A 25,894-nucleotide genomic window follows, 5' to 3' on the forward strand; every position below is an offset into this window, starting at 1 on the left:
CCATATTCAATTTACAAGGTACTACAACTGAGTGCCTAACTACCTGGTATGCACCAGATGTATTCTAGTGTTTGCGACTATACATGTGAACTACTCAAGCAGTAGCATCGTCAGCAAGCACGCGAGTCCAGTCAAACTTGCGCCATCGCTTCTTGAACACGTCGGCCCTCGGATCCCCCTTGTGCCAGCGGCCCTGCTTCTTGATGACATCGGGCCCCACATCGAGCATGCCACCGATGATCTCGCGCGCAAACAGATCGCCTCGGGGCCAGCGGTTGGCGTCCTCGACCACGTGGCCGAGCCCGCCGTCGAGGGTGAACCAGACGTGGAAATAGGGGGCCTCCTTGGCGATGGACCGGCGGAACGCCAGCTTGCCGAGCCCGCCGTCACTGGCGGCCCGGCCCGTGTCGATGATCTTCTTGTGCTGCGACCACTCCTCGTCGGCCGTGAGCATGGCCTCTCGGAAGAAGGCGGGCGCCGTGTCGCCCTGCTCGTAGGGGATGGGCACGGCCTGCAGGGCCGCGTGCGGGTGCCTGTGGGGCGTCGCCGCGTTCTCGTAGAAGACCACCTCGCGCCCCTGCTCGTGGTACATGCGCGTGAGGCACTTCATAAAGTTGCGGATCTCCTCCCACTCATCGTCGTCGCACTCCAGGAGGTTGGTCCGGTGCTGGACGGGCACGATGACGGCGCCGCCCTCGGCCAGCTCCGGCTCGGTCGGCAGGGTGAGGTAGACGCGCGTGGCCAGAGACACAATCGGGGCGATCGGCGGCTGGTCGCGGTCCTCGTGGTGGCAGAGCTGGCAGCGGTCGAGGATCTTGTTGATCTTCTGGAAATCGCCAATGGCCGAGTTCTTGAGGTTGATCTCGGATTTCTGGACGCGCTTGGCGAGCTTCTCGGCGTTCTCATCCATATAATCCAGATCATTGTCGAATTTGCCATCCTTGGCTATGCGTTCAGCCAGTCGGAGACCCTCGCCGCCTGTCTGGCCACGGGTTCGTCGCTCCTCGCGTACCATATCCTCGATAGTCATTTGGGTATTTTCCTCCACTAAGCCACGCTCTCTTCCACGTTTTGTATCAATGGCCTTCGCTTCGGCGCGTGTCCCGGCCAGCATGCGGTTATCCATTGCATTCAGAACTACCGGCGCTGGTCCTTGCTTGACGTAGGCGGCCGCCGCCTGGTTGTACTCGGCCTCGAGTTTGGCGGCGTCGGGGGCTTTTCGTAACTTTGCCTTCATCATTTGCGCACGTATCTTATTCAGCATCGTCTGGTCGATTCTTGTAGTGGCCGCCTGCTCTTCGGCCTCATTCGCCATATCAACAGCACGAGCGATGCTGTCAACAATCTCTTGAGGATCAGCCGGCTGCTGGGCTTCGCGGTGGACGCCCGCCTCTAGCTTCCTCTCCTGGAACAGCTCGCCGCTTGGCTTCTCCTTGCCTACGTAGCCTTTGCCATAGGTCCTCCGCCTGTCCAGCTCAGTTCTCTCCTCGCGAGCATCGTCGAATTCGCGGAGACTTCCAAACCTCTCGATCGCTACCTCGTCTACAGGGCGATCAGTCTGTTCTGCCAAAGTATAGACGGCCTTGAGCTTTGTCATTCTCCACTGCGATCCATCGTCGCCAAATGTGTACTCAACATCATGCTGTGCTGGTAACTCCATCTCGCTCCAGGACTTTCCCTTGTTCAGTTGATGTAGTTCCGCGGCGTTGACCTCTCGGGCATGCACAGCTCGCTTTGGCTCTTGTTTCGGGGGCGGCGTCTTCTCGCGTTTGGCGCCTTTCTGTGTGTAATCGACACCCAGCGCCGAGGGCGCCGACATCCAATCGTCCCGGACTACTTTCTTGGTCGCAGCAGAGGTCTCTTCGTCTGGCAGTGGAAGATCGCCCTTGGGATCTGATGTTTTCAAATGCTTCTCATTTTCAAGCTCGCCAGCGTCGCTGCGATGCCGATGGGAGCGGCCATGGCGGTGTTCGCGATGTTCGCGGTGCTCGTGGTGATCGCGATGCTCGCGCCTCTTGTGTTCTCTTCGCTCATCTTGTTTGTCGTCCGGGGAGCGTCGCGATCGTTTGTGCCTATGGCCTTCTTCTCCGTCGTCTTCGCGTTCGCGGCGGTGGTGATGACGGTGCTTGTGATGCTTGCGGTCCCGCTCTTGTTCCCGTTCAGCTTTCTCAGCTGCTAGTTGCTTCTCGAAATCATCGAGACCGTCCATCATCAAAGAAGTTGCCCGTTCGGATTGAGTGAGTAATAAAAAGTAATGGACAATTGGACACAAACGAATGCGCCGACCGCAAGATCAAACAATATAGTGCACTAGGTTATGACGCCGTTGCAATGTAATCGGGCGGTTTTCTCTAGATTATGTATCAACTGTTCGGGCGGAGCCCAGAGGTCTGAGCAAATAGCTTATCCACGAGCAGAACCAATTCAACTACGCTGTGCAACTGGCAAGGAGAGTGCAAGCATTGTTGTACGACCAGAATTACATATACAAGAGAATAATCCAGCGATTTCGTTGCCTGGTCGCTTGGATAATTGTTGATGGGGAGGATGTGTTGATAAATCGAAAAGAGAATAATAAAGAACATTCACAAAATTCTTGTCCACGGGCGTACTCGAACTGGCAGCCACTTCAATCGCAGCAAGCAGGGTTTCTCCGGGGAAACGCCCCCCAAAAACCAAAGCAAACCGAACTTTCAATTCCCACCATCCTCCCCACTCAACCAACCGACGCGATCTTTTTTGGCACTCTCAGAAAACTTGCAGCTGCCCCTCCATTTTCGTTCTTCACCAGCATCTCTCGCCCAACTCCACCACAGACAAGGAAAGGAGTTCCATCAACCCATCGCGACCACTTACACGCAAACTGGTAGAACGACCGACGACATCTACATACATGCCCAACCGCCCAGCTCTACACTTCATCTTCTCGTTTCTGGCGGCCTTAGAGGCTTGCTTTCAAATGAACAAACCATAACAATTGGACTACAGTGACTCACTTGCATCACCAAGAATCAGCCTCCGTTCAGCGAGAAGCTCTCACAAGTAATCTCTCAACCAACAATAGGAGGGCTGAACTCCCAACTATCTCCTACCATCAATGCTCAGCCTCATATGCGTAGTCACTGCATGCCTGCTTGCATGCAATCAACATTGCCCATTCTGACCTTTCACCTACCCCAACACCTGATCCCTGGTCGCCATGTCGTCCTTCTTCAGGCCCAACAAGACAGGCTCTAAAAAGGGCACGGCTATAAAGCCCCGGGGCTCCCAGCATTCCGATCGCTTGCGCGAAAATATTGGCCGGCTCTGGGGGCCATACCAGTTTCACGCCGACAAGTCTAACCCCTGTCCCCGAAGCCTCAGTCAGGACCAACGTGGTCGCACCGTCCCAGCGAAGCTGTCCTAACAAACAATGTCCTGATCCTTCCGCCCCTGTCCAAGATGGATACTGTTCAGCCTGTGGTCGTGAAATCGATATTTCCAATATCGTCTCCGAAGTTCAATTTGGTGAGACTTCGACGGGTGCTGCCATGGTCCAAGGTAGCTTCATCGGAGCAGACCAAGGCGCCTCCCGGCCTATGGTCCCAGGCATGCGCCGTATCGGAGGCAGCTTAACCGACAACAGGGACAAGGTGGTTCGAGAAGCCAAGACAATGATGACTCAGTATTCTCATCAGCTCCGGATCAGCGAGAGCATAATGAATGAAGGCCTGCAAGTCTTCAAGCTATGTGTCACCATGAATTGGATTCAGGGTCGAGGCATGATCAAGGTAGTTCCCGTTTGCCTCTATGCGGCTTGTCGAAAGCAGGAACGCTGTCGCGTCATGCTTATAGACTTTGCCGAGTTGGTTAAGATCAATGTGTATGAGCTCGGCCACGTCTTCAAAGATCTCAACAACATCTACGACTTTAGCCACAACAAAGTCAACTCGGTTGTTCCCGAGGATCTGATCTACAGATTCTGTGACCGCCTCGACTTTGGGGACCTCACCAAAGACGTAGCCGAAACTGCAACGAAGCTATGTCAGCGAATGGGGCTCGACTGGATGGTAATGGGCCGTCGTCCTTCTGGCATTTGCGGGGCATGTATTGCCATGGCTTCTCAAATCTGGGGCTTCCGTCGAACCGTGAGAGAGATCGTCTATATCGTCAAGGTGACAATGCACACCATTGAGCAGCGTCTAGACGAGTTTAGGGTTCTTGATACCTCGGACATGACGATCGAAGACTTCTTGAAGCAGGAGCTTCTCGAATCTCGCCATGATCCGCCATCTTTCTACAAAGCCCAAGATGATTGGAAAGAGAAATTGGAGAAGGAGCGGGTCGAGTCCGGCCGCAAGAGGAAACGTATTGTAGATTTTGATGAAGATGAAGTCCAAACTCAGCCAGCAGACACTCTCATCAGTCTTGTGGACCCGGCCTTGACCCAGAACACGACGCCAATTCCGCAAACGACTCCTACCCCAAGGCAGCTGATGCGCCCGCCCCCGCCTCCCAATTTCTCCAGGGTGAAACTTCCTGTCTCAGAGTATCTGCCCAAATCGGTCGACCCGAAGACGGGTGCGACCATGATTGACGCCTTCGACCCCGAAAAGATACCTGCACCTGCTCCCAAGGTAGCTGCCGCTCCCGAAAAGGAGGTGGCAGAAGGGCTTGACGCCGATGATCCCACCGGCGATGAAGCTGTCGATCATCTTGCTGAGACCTACGATGATGGACAGCAGCAAGAAGAAGGAGTAGAAGAAAATGTTGAAGAAGAACCGCCTGCGAAGCGCAGGAAAGGCCGAGGACGGTACGATCGCAACCCCGAGCCGCTTCTTAACTTTGACGAGGAATGGGAGCACGACGAGGACCTTATGGAGAAGCAAATCGCCGAAGTGATTGCAGATCCTCACAGCGATGAACATCGGCGTGCGCTGGCGAACGCTGCTTTGGTCGCTCGGATCAAGGCAGCCTGGGCGCGCGGGCAACAAGAAGAACGTCAGCTGTCGATGAACGAGGAGATCGACCCCAATGAGTTCGCTGACGACCCCGAAGTGGAAAACTGTCTTCTCACTTCCGACGAGATTGTCATCAAGGAGAAGATTTGGATGAATGCCAACAAGGATTGGCTCCGCAAGCAGCAAGAAAAGCAGTACAGAAAGGCCATGGAAGAACTGGGCCCGCAAAAGAAGCGACGCAACCGCGTTAGTAAGCCCAGGATTGGCGAGGGCCAGCTGACGCCAGCCAGCACGCCTGGCGAGGCAGCCATGGCAGCGATGAAGAAGCACACTCTGAGTTCGAGAATCAACCTCGACGCCATCAACAACCTCTTCAGTCAGAGGAAGGGGTCGCGCGGCCCTGGCAGTGTCGCGGACAGCTCACGCGAGAGCCGCGAGGACAGCGAAGTGCCGGAGAGCGAGGCCGGAGACATGCCCACAGCCGCCAATAACCAGCCGGCCAACGCGCCAGAAGAAGAGGAAGCGGTGGAGGAAGAGGAGGAGTACGAAGAAGAGCAGCCACCCTATGAGGACGAGGAGGACTACGCTCGGTACGACGACGATGAGGAGGAATACTATTAGTGAACACACACACATGGCCTCGAGAAGAACCTGAGGATGTTTTCTTGAGCATTGCATTGGACGGCGTTGATGGCCAAAATATTTTCAGCCATCTTGTATAACATGATACCCCCATCTTGCAGTCGTGAGCAGTCACAGATGGCTCGACTCACTTGGTGCATTTGGTACGCAGTAGGTAATATAAAGCGAGAGTCTCAATTGATTCATCTTATGAAAGCCCAACCCTAAGCAGCAGCAGTAGTAGTCTTGTGGTAGTTGGTTCACTGCTGCTGGCTAGATCATTTGTCACTGCAAATTCAATGCGTCCATTTGGGTCCCATTGTCTCTAGCACACAACCGAGGCGATCCCATTGGCAAACAGCACAAAGACGGCAAAAACAAGTCATTGTGTCTCCCATTCACCCATTCCTGGATGTGCATTCTTATGACCCAGAACAAAGGACGGCTACAGCCATTCTACAAATAATGTCGGTTTACCACGGGCAACAAAGTTGCAAGGAAGGATACATACTAGCATACCAGCATACTTACTGTTTCCATCAAGAGCAGCATCCATCGCCTTCCGTCGATCTATCCCTTGAGCCAGGAAAAATAAGGAGACAGAGAAATATGGACGGCATCACGGCATCTGACCGGCTCGAGGACCTCGGCGAGCTCGCCAGGCAGAGGCCCGAGACCGAGGAGGCCACATGGCGCCTTCTGGGGGCCCTCTCGTTCATGTCGCCTGTCCACGTCATACCTGCCTCTGTCTTCCAGCCATATTCGTTGTCGTCCACCAGCGACATCACCACCAATAATGCCCAAAGCGGTACTACTACTGCCTCTGCTACTTCTGCTTCGGAGTCCAATACCACCAAACCGAACGCGTCTAGCGTGAAACCCCGAACCCGCCGCGACCTCAACAAAAAGAAGACGATGCAAGACCCCTTACCCTGGCAGGTGATGACGGCCGCACCAGCAAAAGAAACAGACGACGAGGACGCCAGCAACAACAACAACAACCATACCATCTCGGAGAACCTCTTCGAAGAAACCCTCCAGTCCCTGCTCGAGACGGGCATCGTGCGCCGCGCCCACGTCCGCGGCCCCATCGTGCACATCGACCAGGCCGCGCAGGCGCTGTACCGGGGCCGGACGGTCCAGCGGCACGGGCAGCGCGACTTCGACTTGGCCGTGCGGGATGGTACTGCACGCGGCGACGCCGACGCCCGCGTCCATCATCTCGCCCTCACCATCGTCGTCATCACCTTCTCCTTCTTCTTCTCCGGCTGCAGCTTCTTCTTCTTCGCCAACGAGCACAGTCCCAGCCCTCCTGGCGCACCACGTCATGGCCCTGACGCGCCACTACGAGCACTACGCCGGCTGGTCTAACGGTAAAGACAACGGGATGTTCACCCAAGGTCCCCGCTTTGCGTCGACGCGGGAGTTGGAGCAGTTGACGAAGCACACATTAGAGTTGTCAGGTTACGCGCGATGAGTCGTCATCGTCAATTCCCTTGTCCTCTCCTCTCAAAGTGAGTACTACTAGAAGGTTACTTGGTGGCTACAAAAGGAAATCATTTGGTCTTTTCTTGTACATTTGCACTCATTCGTTGGATGGAGGAATGATTGGTTGGGCCGATGATAGTGCTGTATATAGCAATCACATGGGGGATTAAAAGGCGTTACTTGTACAAAGATCTTGAATGAATAGTTGTGTTAATGCTGGATTTACATGTACGTCTTTCCCATGTTTCTAGGTATACTTATGTGTTGTGAATGTGGGATCTCTGTGCATTTTGACCCCTGATGCTATGTTGTGTCGTGCGCACTACAGATCTTGGATGTAGCGCCTGGGTCGAGAGTTAACGAGCATTTGCCATAGCAAACCCCTCACATGGCTGTCGCAATATATGCATATACCGTCACAATATTCGCGGATGGGACGACGAGAGCTACTCTCAAGGTATATATTATTCGTATTCTTCGTAAACTCAATCCAGCTTTACACTGCAGTGGGTATATCCGGCAGCTAATCAGACATTATTTGAACATCTCAGATAGCCTTTCACGTTCCCATACACGATCCATCGTTTTGCCCCAACATCTTCTTAAGTGTTGTTCGCTACTTGCTGCGTGTACAGCATACCGGCAATGGAGGCGGAAGTCAAGGTGGCGATGATACCGGAGATCAGGGCAGAGACAGCCACGCGGGAAACATCGCCCGATCGGCCAGGGGCAATCTGGGACAGCACACCAATCTGGTTGCCGAGAGAACCAATGTTACCGAAACCCTGTTATCACCATTGTCAGCTCAATCATCACACAACTCAGAAGCACGGAAGCTTGGGTCGGATCAACTTACGCAGCAAGCATAGGTGGCGATGACGCGAGAGCGCTCGCTCAAAGTGGTGGTTTTGGTGAGCGTGTCGAAAGCGACGAACTCGTTGGTGATAATCTTGACCCCAATGATTTCACCAACCGTGCGCAGGTCTTTGTTTTCAACCCCAAGAAGCTTCGTAACTGGGTACAAGAGATAACCCAGAATGAGCTGGAGAGTCAGGTCCGGCTCCGCAATGTTCCAGTACTTGCCAAACCAGGTCAACAGCGCGTTGATCAAACCAACGAAGGCGATGATGCAGAGAAGTACAGACGTGATCATGCCTGCAATCTTGAGACCGAGCCAAGCACCATTAGCGAAAGCGTGGAGTGCGTTGGCAGCTTTGTGCTCTTCGTCGTCCTCGGGGACGACGGCACGGCCCGAAGTCAAAGTCTCCTCGGTTTCGGGGTATCGCATCTTGGAGATGGCCAGCGACGCAGGGATCGACATGATGCAGGAAGACACCAAGACCTGAGGGTTCAGACCCATGTTGATATATGCAATCAGAACGGATCCGGCAATGGTGGCAAAACCGCAAGTCATGACCTGATGGAGCTCGGCAAGGGTCAGATGAGGAACGAAAGGACGAATCAACATCGCTGATTCACCCTGGCCGATGAAAGGAGTGGCAGCAGCGACCACCGCCTCGGCTCCTGAAACGCGGAGACTCCAGAAGAAGAAGATGGCGAATTTGCCGATGAACCATTGCAGTAAGCCCGTGTGGAACAGCAGAGAAACTAGGGAGACGAAGAAGATGATGGCCGGGATGACAGTGATGAGGAACCAAGTGAGCTTGGGAACATCCTCATTTGTCAGGAATTTCAAACCTTGGCCTGCAAACCCCAGTAACGTCCTGGCCAGGAAAGAGATGAAGTTGAAGATGTCGTAGCCAGTCTTTGTTCGCAGCACGAAGACGGCAATAACAAATTGCGCCAGCATGCCTCCAATCACTGTGTGCCAGGGAATCTTGGAGCGCTTGCGAGAAGTAGCCCACATGACAAGGATCATGACTACAAGGCCAGCAAGAGAGACGGCGCGGTTGGCGCGTGTGTTCTCGCCAGTCTCTTCGGGGACGAAGGATCCGACCAGGAAGACGGCCACGGTGCCGGCAGCGGCAAGGGGCTGGTGCAGCTTGCTGGGGATGATGTTGTAGAGCCTGACGGAAGTGTTGTTCCAAACAAAACGGACAGGCTTCATGAACAGGGACGCGGGCACCCATAGTGTTAGTATGCGCAGACTGATGGCGAGGTACAGCAGGAACGGTATAAGCCAGCCAAGGCCATCATTGCGGTGAAAGACCAGACCAACGATCCACCATCTAATGTCTGGGTTACTATGAATGGCCCAAGTAGAGTGAGATCACAAGCTTGGATACGTACTCAGTGAAGAAGAGCCAGATGAAGATGTGGACGTATAGACGGAACTTCCGGTAGAATCTCTTCCAGGTCCATTTCCGGCCAGTACTCTCCTCCGTCTCATCAACGGCGCCCACTCTGCCGCTCTCCTCATCGACCGATTTCTCAGCCGCCGACTCGCGCAGCTTGTGAGTGGTGTAGTCCTGGGACGGGGTGTCCATCATGTCACGGCTCTTATCCGTGGTACCTGCTGAGTAGACGACCTCGTCGTGCTGGCCTAAGCGGTCCTTGTGGGCAGCGGCAGCCCCTCCGTGGTTGGTGTGCTCATGGCGGTGCTCATGAGCGTAGTCCAGAGCCGGATCGGGGTTGGGGTCAACACCGTGCTGAGGAGAGGCATTGTGGCCCTCACGCCCAAAAACATCCTTAGTGTTCATCTTGCAGTCCAAGGATCAAGAATGGGTCTTGTTGTGGTTGCGCGGCTGTGGCTTATGTTACCGACTCGAGACGCACACAGCAACACGAACGGGAGTTGCTGAGTGGGTGGCGATGCCGCAGCCGAAGAAGGAAGCGCGGAACGGGGTTGACCTGACAGAGAGCGGTAGACTGTCGTCGGATCACCTTACTCGCGCGCAGAGAGTCGCAACTGGTAGAGGGGGACGAAGCTGCTGATCTTTGTGACCTGCATGCATACTGGGAAAAAGGTTGCGCATGTGTGTGCGGGTATGGCATCGGTTTAATAGGATGCACCACTTGGTGCTGGTGGTAGGGGACTTGGGGACCTACTGGGACCTCTGCAAGTGTCGCCCACACCTAACGCTTACCCACCGAAAAAAGACGAGCAAAGCTTTTCCATTGGCTATCTGCGTCGCACTGGGCCGAGCTGCTGATCGCGCGTGGGCTAGATTGCTGCCGGTTTGCCCTAGAGAATGGAGTCTTTCTAGAAGCGGAAGGTTGTCCTATCTCTGAGCCAGGTGGCCAACCGGGGATGTGCGGAGGAGGGATGAGACTCTGCTGCCGTAAGGAGCTGAAGATGGACTGGGATCATCACTCGTTCATGGATAACTTCCAATGATAGCGAGAGTCTGGGGGGTTGGGATTCGCTGGTTGGTTCGGTGACGGTTTGGGGGAAGCGACACGGCGATTGCCTTGCCTCGCTGCCTCGGAATCTTACCGTCACACAGGGAGCCTGCTTGCACTGGCAAAACCATTCCCGCTCACATTCAGATAGATGTTTGGTTGCAAGACCGAAGAAGTTCCCTTCGCTATATGAATCAGATTGCCGTAGGCTGCGGGCCTTGAACATGAACATGTTCTTGTTCTCGAAGGTTTGCCTGTCAGGCTCGGGGGCTGGTATGTAGCCGTTTTTGCTGCTTGCTACTCGACGCCTGCAGTTGCTGCCGTCTGTGTAACTTTGTTAGCTCCCGTAGTTGTATAAGCAAGGCAAAAGCCAGAGTTCCCTCCATCCAGCCACCAGCTCCCCAGTCCTTCCAATCAAACTGCCTCTTATGCTTAAGAACGCTGGAATTGGGAATTGGCGCAAGTGTCCAATGGCGGCCATTCCTCATGCCGCAGGCCATTGAAACAATCCGGCATCCTTGGCTACTGTCGTCTTGCCCCTGCTCGGCGCTGATAAGGGAAATAGCGCCCGTAGCTTTAGCAAGTTGCCCCCTGTCCCTGTCCCAGTAGCGTCATGCCCTTATCGTGGTGGCAAGTCCAGGTTTTTTTTTTTTGACCGCCCGACGAATGCCGTCGGCAGCGCATGTGCCAAAAGGCGTAGAGTTATCAGATTACCACTGCGATTGATGCGCGCCCAGTTACCCCAGATTCTCCGGGGTTCTGGTTGTGGGCTACAGGCTATCAGTCAAACTCGCATGCGACCTACTACGCTAGGAAGATGCGTCCTGGCGATCGGGATCAGTGAATGCAATATCTACATCCATCCTGGGAAGAGCACCGAAGGAATCAACTCCTCCCCCCTCTCCCTGCCTGTCCCTCTCCTGGGCCGATTGAGCCTGAGTACGATGGGGAAACGTCGTGTCTCTGGGTAATGCCAAGCCCGTGAGGGAGAAAAAAACTTATTTTTCTTGTGGGGAAGCGCTCCATGTCGAGGAAGTAGGCACGAGGGGCTAGGTTATCCTGTCGCTAATTGATTCCTTGTCAGGTCAGCCTCTGGTCTTTGCTTATGTTTCTTATCTACTTAGGCTTTCTCGAAGAGTGCAGGAATAACAGACATCACATCAATACCTAGGTAAGGAAGATGAACTGGCACGCTGGCCCAACAGGTAATCCAAGCTGAGTCGTGATGACGGGCATGACCTGATATCTCTGTTTGTAACGATTGGCCAAAGAATCCCTGAACCGGCAGATGTAACGGGGCTTGGAATGGCTGCGGTCCGAACGGCGATGCCGATCGATATCTACTGCAACCTCTGTATCTATGCAATCACCCTTTGTTGCATAGACACGGGACTATTTTATTTACGACTGACTCCTGCCCATCGAGAAGGATTGCCAAAGATACCTCGCAGACTTATATTTGTCGTCAGTCCCATCCTTGGTGAAACCTACATGTCACCTACTTGAGCAAACAGAACAACACAATACTTCCGTCATGGAGCCAAACCAGCGGCTGGCACGTTACAATGGACAGACTTCAGCTGACAGTGGTTTGAGGCGAGACGATATGGGGGTTTCCATCGTATTGGATCAGATGGCAGAGGGCTCAAATGGGTGCACCACTACCCCTGGCCCAGATGGACTTCTGGTTTTCCATTGGCGACTTGTGGCAGTTTGTGGCAGCGATATCAAGGCCGCCTCCCGCGGGTTCGGGCCACTAAGAACGCCCAGATATGACCTGCCTAATTCGGCTGGTCGGCACGTGAGACAAGCTAACAGACAGCGTCCAGAGGAAAGAGCCGAATGCACAGTCGTCTCCTCTTCCGGTCTCCTCCACTTGGTTTCGAGGCGGCGCGACGACTCGACGAGTCTGGGCCATATCGAGGCGTGTATGCAAGCATGTACTTGATGCCATTTACGGTCGACAGCCGAGATCCTTCAACTTGGCTTGCCCCAATCTAGCCTTATCTCCTACTTCCCGCGATCTTGACAGTGGTTTCGGCTAGTGTATCCCCCATAGAGTAGCATCATTGTCACACCGGCCGAAGCCAAATCCGATGCTATTGGTGCCGAACTCAAATTGCTTACTACTGTAATTATATATGATATATCGACATCTGATTGTAACGAAGCCAAGAGTAGCGCAAAGACAGACACCCCTAGTTCGCCAGAAGCTTTCACATAGACCCCGCGCGATATCTCGTATACGGGGGTTCACGAACACGGTTGCGGCCCGGGCTACTGATTCCAGCGGTGGTGATGATGATGGCTTCTTGACTGTATGCTCGGTTCAAGGGGCCCGGAGAGCCCAAGGAATTCTGTACATCGAAGAGTTGAGCTTGATTCCTGTGCTATCACCCCGCTAGGCGCTCGCAGTCCTCCATCAACAAGCTCAAACGGGAGCAATACCATTAAATGCGCTTGTAGTTGGCGTCAGAACTTTTCATTGCCAACGGCATGATCAGGTCATTGACGAAAGGCCCCTTATCAGAATAACCGTAGAGGAAGTGTGCGTTGACCACGACACTTTTCAGACACGGAGTCAGGTGCCTCCCTCTACTCCCTCTGCTGACTTCCTCTCGGGCTCAATGTCGATTTCTGTTTCCTTGATCTTCTCATACTCCTTCTCAGAAGAGGAGCGCACTCGCAGCCCTGCAAACGCCCCCAACCCGGCCGCGAAGAGGAGCACCGCACAGATGATGAAAACGACATGCCTATGATCGTTCACTACAGTTTTTCGTCAGTCAGTCAGTCAGTCCATCCAACCCGTCCAAGCTCTACAATCAGCTCGCTCGCGCGACATCATCGAGCAATGTAATGAATGTTACGCACCTTGGCCTCCCCCGTTGGTTGTGACGAGCGCGAGCGCGACAAACGCGAACAGCGGGATGTTCATGAACCCGTACACGCTGGTCCGCCGCGCGTCGCCGACGACCTGGCTGCGCTGGTAGCCCATGTTGGGCACGTACAGGCCGTTGCAGGCCTCGAGGAGGAGGAAGGCGCAGAGCAGCGCAGCGGGGTCTCACCGCGGTGACCCAGGAAGGCGGTGGCCAGGAAGCTCAGTCCGCCCAGGACAAGGGCGGTCGTCAGCAGCGCGACCGGGAGGTTTTGGTGGTTGTGGTGGAGGGCGTCGCGCCCCATTCCGTGGCGGGTCATGAGGATGTCGAACAGGAGGGCGCCCAGGACCATGATGGCCATGAAGGATGCGAAGATCACTCCGAACGGGAGTTGGTGGTCGGAAGAAGAAGCCCCTGAGGCGTTGTTGCTATGGTCGTGGGCGTCCTGTAGCGCGCCTGGCCAATAGTACATGAACAGGAAGATCGTGCCCTCGAAGCAACAAGAGACCAAGCTGAGAACCCATACTCGCACACTTTTCAGGGAATCAAGGAGCCTGCCGCCCAGTGACTCACCAGGTCCTGCATTCTCGTCGTCAGATTGTTTTGGTTGCAATCGGTTATTCGCAGACTCTCCACGGTTCTCTGTCCAGGTGCGCAATATAATCAGTGCTGCTGTAGAATCTAGGATCTGTAAGTAGTTCTGTTAGTTATATCCTTCTAAGGACCCCTTTCCCCATGTAGAGATATATCCCTTTGTGGGTCGGAGTCATAGGTAGCTGTAATCAATCACGCACCAGAGCTAGTATGAACAGATGCGTCTTGGACCCGAGCGCGAGCACGACGCAGTGCGCCACGAGCCCCGCCAGGATCGCCGTGATGCAGTTGTACGTCGTCATGATGCCGTACATGGCGCTCAGCAGGAGGAGTCTACTACCGCCACTGCCGCCGCTTTCTCCTCTCTGCCCCTGCCCATGCCGCCCCAAGCCCCGCGCGTTGTACTCGGCGACCATCCAGCTCTCGAACACGGACCAGAGCCGCGTGGTACCGACGCCCGCGAGGACCCGGCCCAGCAGGATCACGCCGAGCACGCTGGACAGGACCGACAGCGAGGCGAGCGAGTGGATCGCGCAGTAGGCCAAGCACGCGCTCCGACGGCCGATCCAGTCGGCGAGATACCCCGTCAGGGGGGCCGAGACGGCGGCCGAGATGTAGGCGGCCATGTACAGCAGCGCCACCGTCCTGTCTGAGTAGTTCTTCTCGTTCTTCAACAAGGCGTACAGGTAGGGGCCCTGGGGAAAAAAACCAAGAAGGTTTGTGTATCAGTTTTCAAAGTCTTCGACGAGCCCTGCATACGACCTAGTTTCTAGGTTCGACCAAGGGGAGGGGGCACTCTTACTTGAAGCCATTCCGACCCCATGACAAGCAAATAGACCCGCAAGAACAGCCATTGAAAGTTCCTTGCTTCTTTTTCATCGTGTCGCCCAGCTTGTTCATCTTCCTCCTCCCAAGCCTTTTTCTGGTCCGCGTTGGCGGCGCCGGTGGTCAAGGACGAAAAACGTCCGAATGCGCGAAGGACGATGTTGCGTCCCAGCACCAAGGTCACGCACGGCACCAGGATCAGGAGAGATGTCCAGTATATGTTGAGAAACAACATCTTGACGATTGCGCCTTGCTGTAATAATATCGCCCACAAGACACACAAGAGAGACAAGGCACAATGCGAAAAACAGGAACATATTCGGACATTGGGTTTTGAGTGCTTCGAAATGTGCGAGTAAGACATCCCTTGGACGCTTCCATTCCAACCGCCACCGTCCCTAGCTGGGTGCTGGATATTCATAATGCAACCACTACTGGATTCCGACAGCCAATCTCAGTATGTCTCACTCCCGAGTTCTCCATGGTTCGTCATTCCAAAGACCTTGTCCAGGCCTGCCTTTCTCATCAGAACGTTGTGGCAGTATACTTGTCGCCACTTCATAGCTCAATCTCGGGAGGCATTTTGACACTCAAGATTTTCGTCGACTAGCTAGAAAGAACAGCCACAGTCCAACATTCATTCGCTTGGTTTTTAACAAATGACTTTTGATTACACTGCTTGACAAGACGTAAAATCCTCGTCGGTTTCAATCCCGAAAGAGAGCAACAAGCTGAACGTGTTCACCTGGGAGACTGAATATCGTCAACGCCTGTTCCCATACGCGAATCAGTAACACGAATGCTGCCAAGAACGCCTTTACCATCTATTAGACAGTAGTAGGGCAAAAACGAAGTGCATTAAATCCATCCATTCATCACAGCTCTGCCCCAATGGACCTAGTAGCAAATTAACCCTCCTCGGCATCCATATCGTCCCGTCTTCTTTTGCCAGAACTACCCTTCTTGAAGCGACCCCCTTTAAGCCCTCTGCCTTTCTTGTCGCGGTTTTCATGGATATCCTTCATCTCTGTCCGCGCCTCACGGGCTGCCTCATCAACACGAGGTTTGAACAACATGACCTCCTCCTTGCTCGAATCATACTCCTTGTATCTAGCCAAGTGGTCAGACGATTTAATCTTGTTCGTGAGGTAGTTCATATAACTTACTTCTGACCCAGAGCAGCCTCAATGCGCAACCAGATTTCGAGGTCATATTGGGTGACGAGAGAAATAGCATGACCTGACCTTCCAGCTCTAGCCGTGCGTCCTACTCTGTGGACGTATGATTTGGAATCCGATGGCAGATCGTAGTTAACTGGGTAGATGTTAGCCAAAAAGTACGTATCCGGTGCGAGCAATCGATCATTGCATATGTAGGGCCAGGAGGCTGAAGAAATCTAGGCCTGGGCTCCTGTTTGTCAGGCGAGGACGAATAAGGCGCACTTACTGACGACATCGACACTTGGGATATCAAGACCACGTGCGGCCACATCGGTTGCTACCAGAATATCTCGTGACTTGGCCTTGAACTTGTTCAGCGCTCCAAGACGAGCGGTCTGACCCAACTGTCCATGCAAAGGAATCGCGCCGAATCCTAGGTGTCGCAGCAGGATAGAAAGACGTTGGCACTCGTTGACAGTTCGAGTGAAAATGATGCCGGATTTGCCTGAGAACTCATGGGCAAGGAAGATGAGATAGGTATCCCTATTTAAATAAGGTTAGCTTCACAAGCCTGCAAACATCCACCAACATAGAGATAGGTCTCTTCCCCTTTCAACGTGAGATAATCCTGGCGTAGCAACGAAGGGGTAAGCTTACTTATGTCTATGCGGAATGAACATGTAATGCGTCTTCAAGGTCGAGACAGTTTGGTACTTGTTAGTTGTAACACTGACCCTTACAGGGTCCCGCAGACTGGCTCTTTGGAGGGACTCGACTTTAGACGACATGGTGGCAGAGAAAAGGAATGTGCGCCGCTCCCTGGGCACGAACTTGAGGATCTTCTCGATGATCGGACCGAAGTCCATATCTAGAAGGCGATCTGCTTCGTCCATAACCAGGTACTTCAAGGCTCTCAGACTAAAGCCCTTGGTCTTCTCGAGATGATCAAGAAGACGGCCAGGGGTGGCGACAATGATGTGCGGCTTGCGAGAAAGCGCAATACTTTGAGGCACCATGTCGAGACCACCGACAATAACAGCACATCGCAAGGATATCAGAGAGCCGAGAGCTTCAAAGCTTTGGCCAATCTGAGCTGCCAGCTCACGAGTAGGCGCGATGACCAGGCCAAACAGAGGCTGCGGCTTTTCGAGCAGCGACTGTAAGATAGGCAGGGCAAATGCAGCCGTTTTGCCACTTCCCGTCTCGGCCAGACCGATGACGTCGCGGTTCTGGAGAGCAATAGGGATGGACTTCTGCTGGATCGGCGTGGGATTTGTATAGCCCAAAGACTCGCAGGCTTCGCAAAGCGAGTCAACAATGCCGAGTTCTTTGAACGACTTGTTTGCCACCTCCTCATCTTCCTCGGCATCATCAGCACCAGCTTCGGATTCGTCGCTACTCGCGCCGGCTTCCTTGCCTTCGGCCTTGTCCTCATCCTCGTCTTGGAGGGTCCCTGACTCTAGAGGGGATGCCTCTTCGTTCGATTCGCTCTCTTCATCTTGCACTTGTTCTGTAACATGTTTCTTTCCGCTTTTGATGTCTGCCTTGGGGCGGGGCGCCTTCGCATCGTGCGACAGCTTGCGCCGCTTGCTCGTCGCCGAAGACATATCGTGGAGGCTGCGACGTTCGATTGAGTCTGAGATCAAAGGTCGGGCTCGTTGTTCAATTGGTGGTGTGTCTGTACAAGTTCGTGACTACTACCGTGGGTAGTAGAGCTGCAGTTTTATTTCGATGTGATTCATAGGAAGTCAACTCACCCAAACTTTGATGTTCGCTCGCGTCCAAGAAAAGGCCCACCCAACTTTTTAGCGGGCCTTATCCGAACTTACAGGTTCCCTGCCTGGACCCCTTCATGAAGAAACTATCGTTCAATATTTGAATACCTTGCGATATGCGAACCAAAGCAGATGTAGTGGTAAAACAAGTTGTTCAATTTGAATAACCTCCCTAACCTCGGAATACTGTTTATAAGGAACGAATTCCAATATCCTATTCATTGTGTCCTGCGGTTTTGCCATCTTGTAATCCTTATCTGATTTTCCCCATTATCGATAGCCGACGATAAGAAATTTTAGGTGGGACTCTGAACTTTTTCTTAGGTGAACTTGCAGCTCGGTAGTACAATAGTACGCAGAATCGGGGGGAGTAGCAACATCCATACAACTCTCGCTCAACCAGCTCCTCTCAAGCGTTTACCCAGCAGCCTCAATTGGTACAGAACAACCCTCGAATTTATCTTTGAGTTTCTTCGATACCACCATAAGCCATGGCGAAACGTCGGACAAAGACGCGCACTCACGTCAGCGCCGCCAACCCCGAGTCTACTGCCGCTTCGACCGGTCATGCCTCCGTCAAGGACCCCAAGAGCATGGTCATTCGGATAGGTGCTGGCGAGGTTGGATCGAATATCAGTCAATTGGCCAAGGATGTGCGTCAGGTCATGGAGCCCGGTACCGCGAGTCGACTGAAGGAGCGCCGCGCGAATCGCCTTCGAGACTATGTCACCATGACCGGCCCGCTAGGAGTCACTCATCTGCTCCTGTTCTCCAAGTCCGATTCCGGTAACACAAACCTCCGTGTAGCCCTAGCACCTCGAGGACCTACGCTGCATTTCCGCGTCGACAAATACTCCCTCTGCAAGGATGTGAGGCGCGCCCAGCGGCACCCGAGAGGCGGCGGCAAGGAGTACCTCACACCTCCCCTGCTCGTCATGAACAACTTCTCTACCCCCGGCTCTGATGCCAAGTCGAAAGTCCCTCGCCATCTCGAAAGCCTCACAACCACCGTCTTCCAGTCCCTCTTCCCCCCATCAACCCCCAGAAGACGCCGCTCCGATCCATTAAGCGGGTGCTCCTCTTAAATCGAGAACCTGCCAAGGACGGCGATGATGGCAGCTTTGTCATAAACTTCCGACACTACGCCATCACAACCAAGGCCGTCGGTGTGTCCAAGCCGCTTCGGCGCCTGGATGCGGCTGAAAAGCTGCTTAATAAGAAGGCGAGGAAAGGGGTGTGCCGAACCTGGGCAAGCTGGAGGATATCTCCGACTACATGGTTGGCGGTGAGAAATGGAGACGGTTACATGACAGATGCCACGAGTGGCAGTGAAATGGACACGGATGCCGAGGTCGAAGTCCTCGACAACGCTCCCAAGAAGGTCCTGTCCCAGAAGGCCCGCGCCGCTCTCGAAGCCAGCGCCAAAGCCGATGAAGCCGATGACCGCGTGGAGCGCAGAGCCGTGAAAATGGTCGAGCTGGGCCCGCGAATGAAACTGCGCCTGGTCAAGGTCGAGGAAGGTCTCTCTGGCGGCAACGTCATGTGGCACGAGCACATCCACAAGTCCAAGGATGAGATCCAGGAGCTCGAGAAGCGCTGGGAACAAAGGCGAACGGAGAAGGAAAAGCGTCGCAAGGAGCAAAAGGCCAATGTCGAAAAGAAGAAGAAGGAGCGCGCTGTCAATGGCTCTAAAAAGGACGGTGACGACGATGAGATGGATCTGGATGGCAACAACAGTGATCTGTTTGATGAGATGATGGATGATGACTATGACAGTGAGGGTCTGGCCGGTGCCGCCGATGAAGCTGCCAAGGAGGACGACTGGGAGGAGGAGGACGACGAAGGGGATGATAAATAGAGTAGTCGTCCCTTCAGGCTCAAAAAGCAGTTGTTGACATTGCTTAATGCATCGGTTCCGACGTTTGTTATTCTAGTGTGGATCATACATGTTGTGCTAGGCTATACGGAGTATGACTATACCCTTCCTTTTCGAGCTTTGATTGAACGAATATAGTGTGTGAAGGACAGTATATCCTATGGAGCCCTCGTCTTCCCAGGAACTTGTCTGTTCAACCCCCTTTATGACTGTTGGCTATGCACCATGTTGTGCTGTTAGAAGAAGGTAGCTCCCTAAATGGCTGCGATGTCTATCGACGTAACAATCTGTGTATAAAGCGCTTTCTATTTCAGGATTTAGAGTTGTGTGAAGTGAAATACGGGCTACGTTAACAATGCTTTCCTTGAGTTGCTGTTGGTTTAAATTATTCCGATCAAAACTTCGAAGAAAGACTGTGAGAATAGTATCATATTGTGCATCACATGCCGTTTGGGCATATCCTGTGCGAATCAAGAAAAAGCACTCACAAAGAGAATCCTTAAATCTTCGTTGGTTGAAAATAGCTTACTGCTCAACTTTGTATCTTTTAGTAGTAACTGAGTAATGCAGGCAAATGCAACGATGCTCTACCAACAACAAGTCTCGACAGCGCCGCCGTAGAATCCCCACTATCCCATCCACCGTACCGCTCGGCCGGTAGGAAAGCGATTGATCCATTCCATCCGTCAGCCAGGCATGGGACGGACCTTCAAATGGCCCCGTTCTGGCGGCAATCCATGGACGCGCACTGGGACGGGCATGTCCGTTTGTGGGTCTGATGGCTCGCTTCTGTGACTTCCCACTGACTGATGGACTGCGGATCATCCAAGATCTACCAGACGGAGGCCGCAAAGCCGGTCGCAGCAGCAGCGCCTCAATTGTTGGGGGGATTTTATGGCCAACCAAGAGCCGTTTGATAGCTTTATGCTCCACGAGTTGTTGACCGCACACACGTGAAATAGTTGGTCGTATCAGCTTGAGGAACGAGCTTAGCGCGGGGGAAGGAGACGTGATAATGCTACGTGTATGGTTGATTTCACGAAGCTTGCTCTCCCAAGGAGGAGGCATGTATGCCCAGTCGAGGTCTTGTCCATTTGGGTATATAAAGTTCGGAACTTCGCAATGTCAGGAGGCGTCTTACACGAACCGTACCATGGTCCGTTCCCCTTAGGTGGCCTCCTAGAAGGCCTACAACTTTTGCAAGCTCGCAAAATTACATTTTCAAACGAAGGCTCTGGATGGTGTGAAGCTACATCTATGTTCTTTGGAGATCCGATATCCAAACATGTTAAGCCAACAACCCCCCGAAAATACAATCAAGTATGCTCAACAATATGGCAACTGATGCCATTATCAGCGTACGAGGCGGACGCACCAAGCTGCCACTATGGTGAGCCCATGTTGTTCAATGGTTTTAGTTTTCCTCGTCGCCATTGGCAGCAACCTCCTTGATGTCGTCTTCACCTTCAGCAACAACTGGAACAGCGCCGACCTTGACAGCTTTGGCAGGCTCAGCAGCGTGAGCATCAGCGGCGGCGGCGGATTCCTCCGTGTCGTCCTCCTCTTCGGCATCGGCCTCTTCCTCTTCTTCTTCGAGGGCGTCTTCCTCGGGTTCGAGCCCACCTTGCTCATCGACGTTTTCGTCGTCTTCGTCGGGCTCCTCCTCATCGCCGTCGTCCGCTACGGGAACGGGCTCTGTGGACGCCGGGGCAGTCTTCTGTTTCTTGGCCGGGCGCGCTGGCTCGGCTAATATGAGTACGGATGTTGTCAGTCAGTCGCATTGCTCGGAAAATCAGAAGGCGCATAGCTAGAGACGCTGCTTTCTGCTAGCTGCGCCATCCGGTGATGGAAGAGTGCATCACGAGGCGATGGGACTCACGTTTAACACCATTCTCCTCTTCTTCAGGCTCGCCTTCCTCCTCGTCATCGTCGTCATCATCATCGACTTCGTCCTCGTCTCCCTCAGAGATATATCTGTCGAGGCGTCAGGATCGTCATGCTTCACATCAGGTAGTGTTCTAGGGAAGCCACCACAAGGACGAAGGCGGATGGCCTGGCGTCGCATCAACAATGCTACAGCAATGCGCCCAGGCTAAGCGCATCGAGCGTGATGGCGCATAGCTTGCGACGCACGGCAGGCGGGGAGGGCCACAGGTTGCGACCTGGGTGCAGGCAGTGTGCGCGGGTAACGTGCTGACAGTATTACTCACTCTTCTTCTTCTTCGCTTTCGTCGCTGGGAAGGGCAACGAGCTCTTCCTCCTCAGTCTTGCGCTTGCGGGACATGGTTGGCTGTAAGTGGGCAGGCTTAGATAATGGGTAGGTTCAGCAGCAAGGGGGAGAAGTCCCGGTAGGTCAATGGCAAGTGAAAAGTATAAGAGACCACAGAGCAAGCAACATGGAAGAGAAGAGGGAGGGTAATGGATAAGAAGAAGGAGAAAAGCTGGGGGTGGTGGGAAAGCAAGCGCTGGGCGCGGCTCCCCCCAGGACGGAGACAGGAGAGGGAACGCGCAGGGAAAGGTGGGAGGCGGAGGCTCGTAAGCTGGGGGAGCTCTGGGAAGCTGGGAGCTGGGAGCTGGCTGGACAGCTTGGGAAGGTCAGACTTGGGGGGGATTGAGGGGACACGAGGAAGAGGAGGGGGAGCTTGCTAGTTGGCTTGCTTGCTGGCTTGCCAGCCCATCCCATTACGTGCGCCAGTGTGCTACTGCTGCTGCTCGCCCATCCAAGGTGCTTTGCTGCTTTCTGAACCTCTCCTCCTCGTCATCATGGATGGTAAAACTACATACAGTACCTACCTGCCTACTACCAACGTACAACAGCCCCCCATGTAGGCATGTACTGACAAGTACATGTGTAAGTACTCTCCCAAGAACTACGGCACGCGTTTCTGCGCATGGGGAAGATGGGGAAGAGAGCATAACTCTGTCATTGTGGATCACGTTTGATAGAGCCACAAAGTCACTCCTTGCCACTTAAAGTTGGCAGTCAAACGAAGAGGGACGACTGCAGATGGGAGACCTGATGAGTGGGGAAGCATACAGAAGACAGAGCAAAAAGAGAGCTGGTCGCTGGCTGCACTGCAAGTGATGACATTGGGGGGGGGCTTGGATGTTGTAATGGTGTGTACGCGGGCCACTGTCTGCCCATAGCCCGATGCTAGACACGGGAGCTGTCGATTGGCCCCTGGGAAAAACATGGGAGAAGGCAGCTTAAAATGATGGCTGGCAGGCTGACTGGCTCTGTTCCCCAAGAAAGAGAAACGAGAGCAGACAAGGGAGCTTTGGCCTCTCCACACACTCCTGTCCGTCCAGTTCCGTCTGCCCTGTCCCTTTCTGTGTAAGAGCTTAACCCCTGTCGTGCACCATGGCCCAGCCAGAACAGGTTGAGTACAGACAGCAAGGGCCAGTGAATGAACCAACGCGCATACGGAATGTCCGTACCTGACCTGACGTATCTGGGTACAGGTGATAAAAGGCTTCAGATCACGTGCAAATCTCCAACATTTGCCGGATGGATGGTCCGAGTGTCTGCCGTGTACAGCATGGAGTACAAAGTAAACTTCGATCAGAACTGTATCGCAAGACAAACTTGAAACACTCCTGTTGATGACGTTTGGCAAAGCAAGCAAACGCCGTAGAGGCTATGTATGTATGTACTGCACAAAGCATCACTGCATCTGGTTTGCATACACACACAACTATCGGCACTCTTTTTGCTTTCCCCGCCCTGCCGACCTGACTTGTCATTTCTGTGTTTTCCCAAAGCTTCCGTCTCCCCTCCAAAAGATGGGGTTGGCAGGTAGGGCAGATAGGGCAGCTGGTGGCTGGTGGGCTGGTCGGCATTGTCGTCGAACATGAGCCTATGTGGAAAGGAAAGGGGTCTTTCTTCATATGCGATTGTTATGGATTGACCCATACCCCAGGCATTTGTATATACATTTCACCCATGAAATTCAGGGACGAATGTGTATATTGAATTGCTGGGTGGTAAAGGGGAAACTCAATCCTTCCGTGTGTTGTGTGCGGTCGTTTAATAAGCCTGCGGCTACGACAACGCATAATAGAATGATACTTACATATGTAGGTACTCATGTATTCTATACTGACCGTGAAAGACAAAAGATATGGAGGTATCGACACCAGGAAAGTCGAGTTAAACGCTGTCGCGTCGCAATCACAAGACGCCAAATACCTGACCGTGGTGAAGATCGGTAGAAGCTCCCGTCATTCTTGGAACTCGCATTCTTCTCATCGCTCGATGATGGAGGCATCAGATGTTCAAACTGCTTGCGGAGTCAGAAATAAACCGTACTTAGCCAACCTACTCAAATAATATAACGGCTGCACTTTGGGAAAACTTTACTCCTATTAAGTGTATAAATAAAAGAAAAATATAGGAAAATACAGTGATTAATTCCGATTATAATAATATTTTTTATATATTTTCTTTTCTATTCGTTAAACTGTAAATATTCCTTGAAATCGTGGTAGTCTGCGTTGAGATGGCCAAGTCCGGTTTATTTCTGACAGCGCCAGACTGCCATCATCGCTCGGACAAAGAAAAGACTTGCCATACAGCGGATACGGAGCAAGGCGAATATCACCACCACTGCTTCAGACCACAGAAGAAACGGGGCGATCATCAGAAACAACAGCTGTATTTAGTTGTATAGTTTGACATTGACATCAGCAATGGTGAAAGGATCGAACATGTTGATCCGCTATCTCCAATTTCAGTACTGTCCGTCATAACCGGGTACGGGAGGCAGCCACTTCAGCGATACATAGCAGCAAGGGAGCATATGAAGACCCGAAAGGACGACTTATTGATCACCGATGGGCGTCGCGATGTTTCATATCGTGCAAGCTGTGCGAACCCCCTATTATCCTACATCCGACAGTTTAGGAGATTCCGAATCGGAATGATTTAATCCTTCTCCGAGGAGGGCTTGTAAGCGGAAATTAGTGATGATGGATTGAAAGAAAAGGAATCACCAACAATATTGAAGCCAACTTCGTTTTGTCAGGCAGGCCCCCATTGGCAGATTGGTCTCCCGTTCCATTGGGTTCGTAAAGCTCGCCTCGAACCGGGGCGGGCTCCAGTGTCTCTCCCCGATGCGCTAGGGAGAGCCGGAAACCCCTCTGCCCCTAACTTGATGGAGGTGCACCACCTAGTCGACTGATTAAAACCTAGCAGGGACCGCTTTTACAGGGGCGCGGGCCGCTGTCACAACCACCACATCTACCAGAGCAAAACAGGTGTTGCGATTTCACATGCGGCTGCACAGGCAGAGGTCAAAATCATTAGAACCCCGGCCCGTGAAGCTTGGGAGTCCTCAGGTTAGCTTACAGACAGAGGTAGTATATCAAGCCAACTAGTCACAAAGGGGATGAAGTTCAATTCCTCCAGACTCGGTCCAAACCTATCCTTGCCTGACATCATTGGGCAAGGGCGCACGCAAGGGGGACAAAGAAGGCTGTCGAGATTTGGATTGGATCGTCGTCTTCTGTCTGCCTTCTTTTTCCTTTCCTTTTTTGTTTTGGCAAGAAGCTCCTGGGCCAATGGGAATGCAGGACTTCTCGGTGGTAGTCTTTTTTTGTTTTGGTTTCCCCCTGTCGGCTGTCTTCAATGTCATCCCAGCAAAATTCCACACGTTCCTTCGACGGATCCAACGCTAATTCAATAATTTTTTTTCTTTCAGGCTTCAGCTTCATTTCAATCTCCCGGCCAGTCGTAACAAACAAGAGGCCATGACGCGTGCCGAACCCACCGAATGTAAACATTTGATTTGATTTCTAATTATGAATTCTCGTCCAGATGTGTACCCATAGAGCCAATATCCTACGGGTATCCGGATCACGGTTGTTTGTACTTTGACTGTGGTCTATGCAAAGGAGTCCCTCTTCAGTTAATTGGATATCAACTCTATTCCTGTTTGGGGCTGCTTATTTCACTCGTATCAAAGGCTGTTGAAGCCAACCAATAGGCGGGCTCATCGAAGCTGTCAAATTATATACTAATTACATAGTAGTACAAGATATTAACGAGGAGGGCTTGTGAACGGATGTCAATCGTCGAGATAAAGTGTGCATTGTTTAATTCCCATCTGCGCGGTGCAGGTAATAGCTCTACTCCAAGAGATGAATAGGATCCAACAGTGGAACATGGGACATGCAGCTGCATTAATATATGTGATATCATTTTTTCCATCTTGCCCATTTGGAATTGCATGCAACCTCATGCCGGTACTGTCACTATCAGAGACATCCCATGGAGATGCGGCACCGGGAGCGGCAGCATGCTGTCACTACCTGTGATTAACGAACCTTCGATGGCCCCGGCGCGAGGGGCCATGGATGGAGAACCATCAAGGCGCCCTTGCATGAGGCATCACGCGGTGCTTCATACAGATGAAGAGCGATATGACAGTGAGAAATT

General features: G+C 52.9%; 8 protein-coding genes across 8 annotated transcripts; 3 read left to right on the top strand and 5 right to left on the bottom strand.

Moving 5' to 3' along the window:
* Positions 1–94: 94 nt before the first annotated feature.
* PG994_002820 (Pre-mRNA-splicing factor cwf19) lies at positions 95–2,209 on the bottom strand (the record flags this gene model as incomplete). Its single annotated transcript, XM_066854229.1, has 1 exon — positions 95–2,209. The coding sequence occupies one exon, from the start codon at positions 2,207–2,209 to the stop codon at positions 95–97; it is 2,115 nt and encodes a 704-aa protein (XP_066720084.1).
* A 990-nt stretch (positions 2,210–3,199) lies between these two features.
* Positions 3,200–5,561, top strand: PG994_002821 (RNA polymerase III transcription initiation factor B complex component; the record flags this gene model as incomplete). The annotated part of the gene is made up of 2 exons (XM_066854230.1): positions 3,200–3,362; positions 3,457–5,561. The coding sequence occupies 2 exons, from the start codon at positions 3,200–3,202 to the stop codon at positions 5,559–5,561; spliced, it is 2,268 nt and encodes a 755-aa protein (XP_066720085.1).
* A 609-nt stretch (positions 5,562–6,170) lies between these two features.
* PG994_002822 (uncharacterized protein) lies at positions 6,171–6,932 on the top strand (the record flags this gene model as incomplete). The annotated part of the gene is made up of 1 exon (XM_066854231.1): positions 6,171–6,932. One exon carries the CDS (start codon positions 6,171–6,173, stop codon positions 6,930–6,932), a length of 762 nt encoding a protein of 253 aa, XP_066720086.1.
* A 719-nt stretch (positions 6,933–7,651) lies between these two features.
* PG994_002823 (uncharacterized protein) lies at positions 7,652–9,709 on the bottom strand (the record flags this gene model as incomplete). Its single annotated transcript, XM_066854232.1, has 3 exons — positions 7,652–7,834; positions 7,906–9,238; positions 9,300–9,709. The coding sequence occupies 3 exons, from the start codon at positions 9,707–9,709 to the stop codon at positions 7,652–7,654; spliced, it is 1,926 nt and encodes a 641-aa protein (XP_066720087.1).
* Positions 9,710–12,933: 3,224 nt separating this feature from the next.
* PG994_002824 (uncharacterized protein) lies at positions 12,934–14,882 on the bottom strand (the record flags this gene model as incomplete). Its single annotated transcript, XM_066854233.1, has 4 exons — positions 12,934–13,118; positions 13,361–13,916; positions 14,023–14,517; positions 14,625–14,882. 4 exons carry the CDS (start codon positions 14,880–14,882, stop codon positions 12,934–12,936), a joined length of 1,494 nt encoding a protein of 497 aa, XP_066720088.1.
* Positions 14,883–15,555: 673 nt separating this feature from the next.
* On the bottom strand, positions 15,556–17,414 carry PG994_002825 (ATP-dependent rRNA helicase RRP3; the record flags this gene model as incomplete). Its single annotated transcript, XM_066854234.1, has 4 exons — positions 15,556–15,757; positions 15,814–15,961; positions 16,094–16,350; positions 16,465–17,414. 4 exons carry the CDS (start codon positions 17,412–17,414, stop codon positions 15,556–15,558), a joined length of 1,557 nt encoding a protein of 518 aa, XP_066720089.1.
* A 659-nt stretch (positions 17,415–18,073) lies between these two features.
* On the top strand, positions 18,074–19,440 carry PG994_002826 (uncharacterized protein; the record flags this gene model as incomplete). Its single annotated transcript, XM_066854235.1, has 2 exons — positions 18,074–18,592; positions 18,652–19,440. 2 exons carry the CDS (start codon positions 18,074–18,076, stop codon positions 19,438–19,440), a joined length of 1,308 nt encoding a protein of 435 aa, XP_066720090.1.
* A 1,432-nt stretch (positions 19,441–20,872) lies between these two features.
* On the bottom strand, positions 20,873–21,742 carry PG994_002827 (uncharacterized protein; the record flags this gene model as incomplete). The annotated part of the gene is made up of 3 exons (XM_066854236.1): positions 20,873–21,204; positions 21,338–21,432; positions 21,669–21,742. 3 exons carry the CDS (start codon positions 21,740–21,742, stop codon positions 20,873–20,875), a joined length of 501 nt encoding a protein of 166 aa, XP_066720091.1.
* Between the last annotated feature and the right edge of the window lie 4,152 nt (positions 21,743–25,894).

The sequence above is a fragment of the Apiospora phragmitis genome, assembly GCF_038363925.1.
Source record: "Apiospora phragmitis strain CBS 135458 chromosome Unknown utg000003l:1.0-2676785.0:1.0-2680665.0, whole genome shotgun sequence".
Classification (NCBI taxonomy): Eukaryota; Fungi; Ascomycota; class Sordariomycetes; order Amphisphaeriales; family Apiosporaceae; genus Apiospora; species Apiospora phragmitis.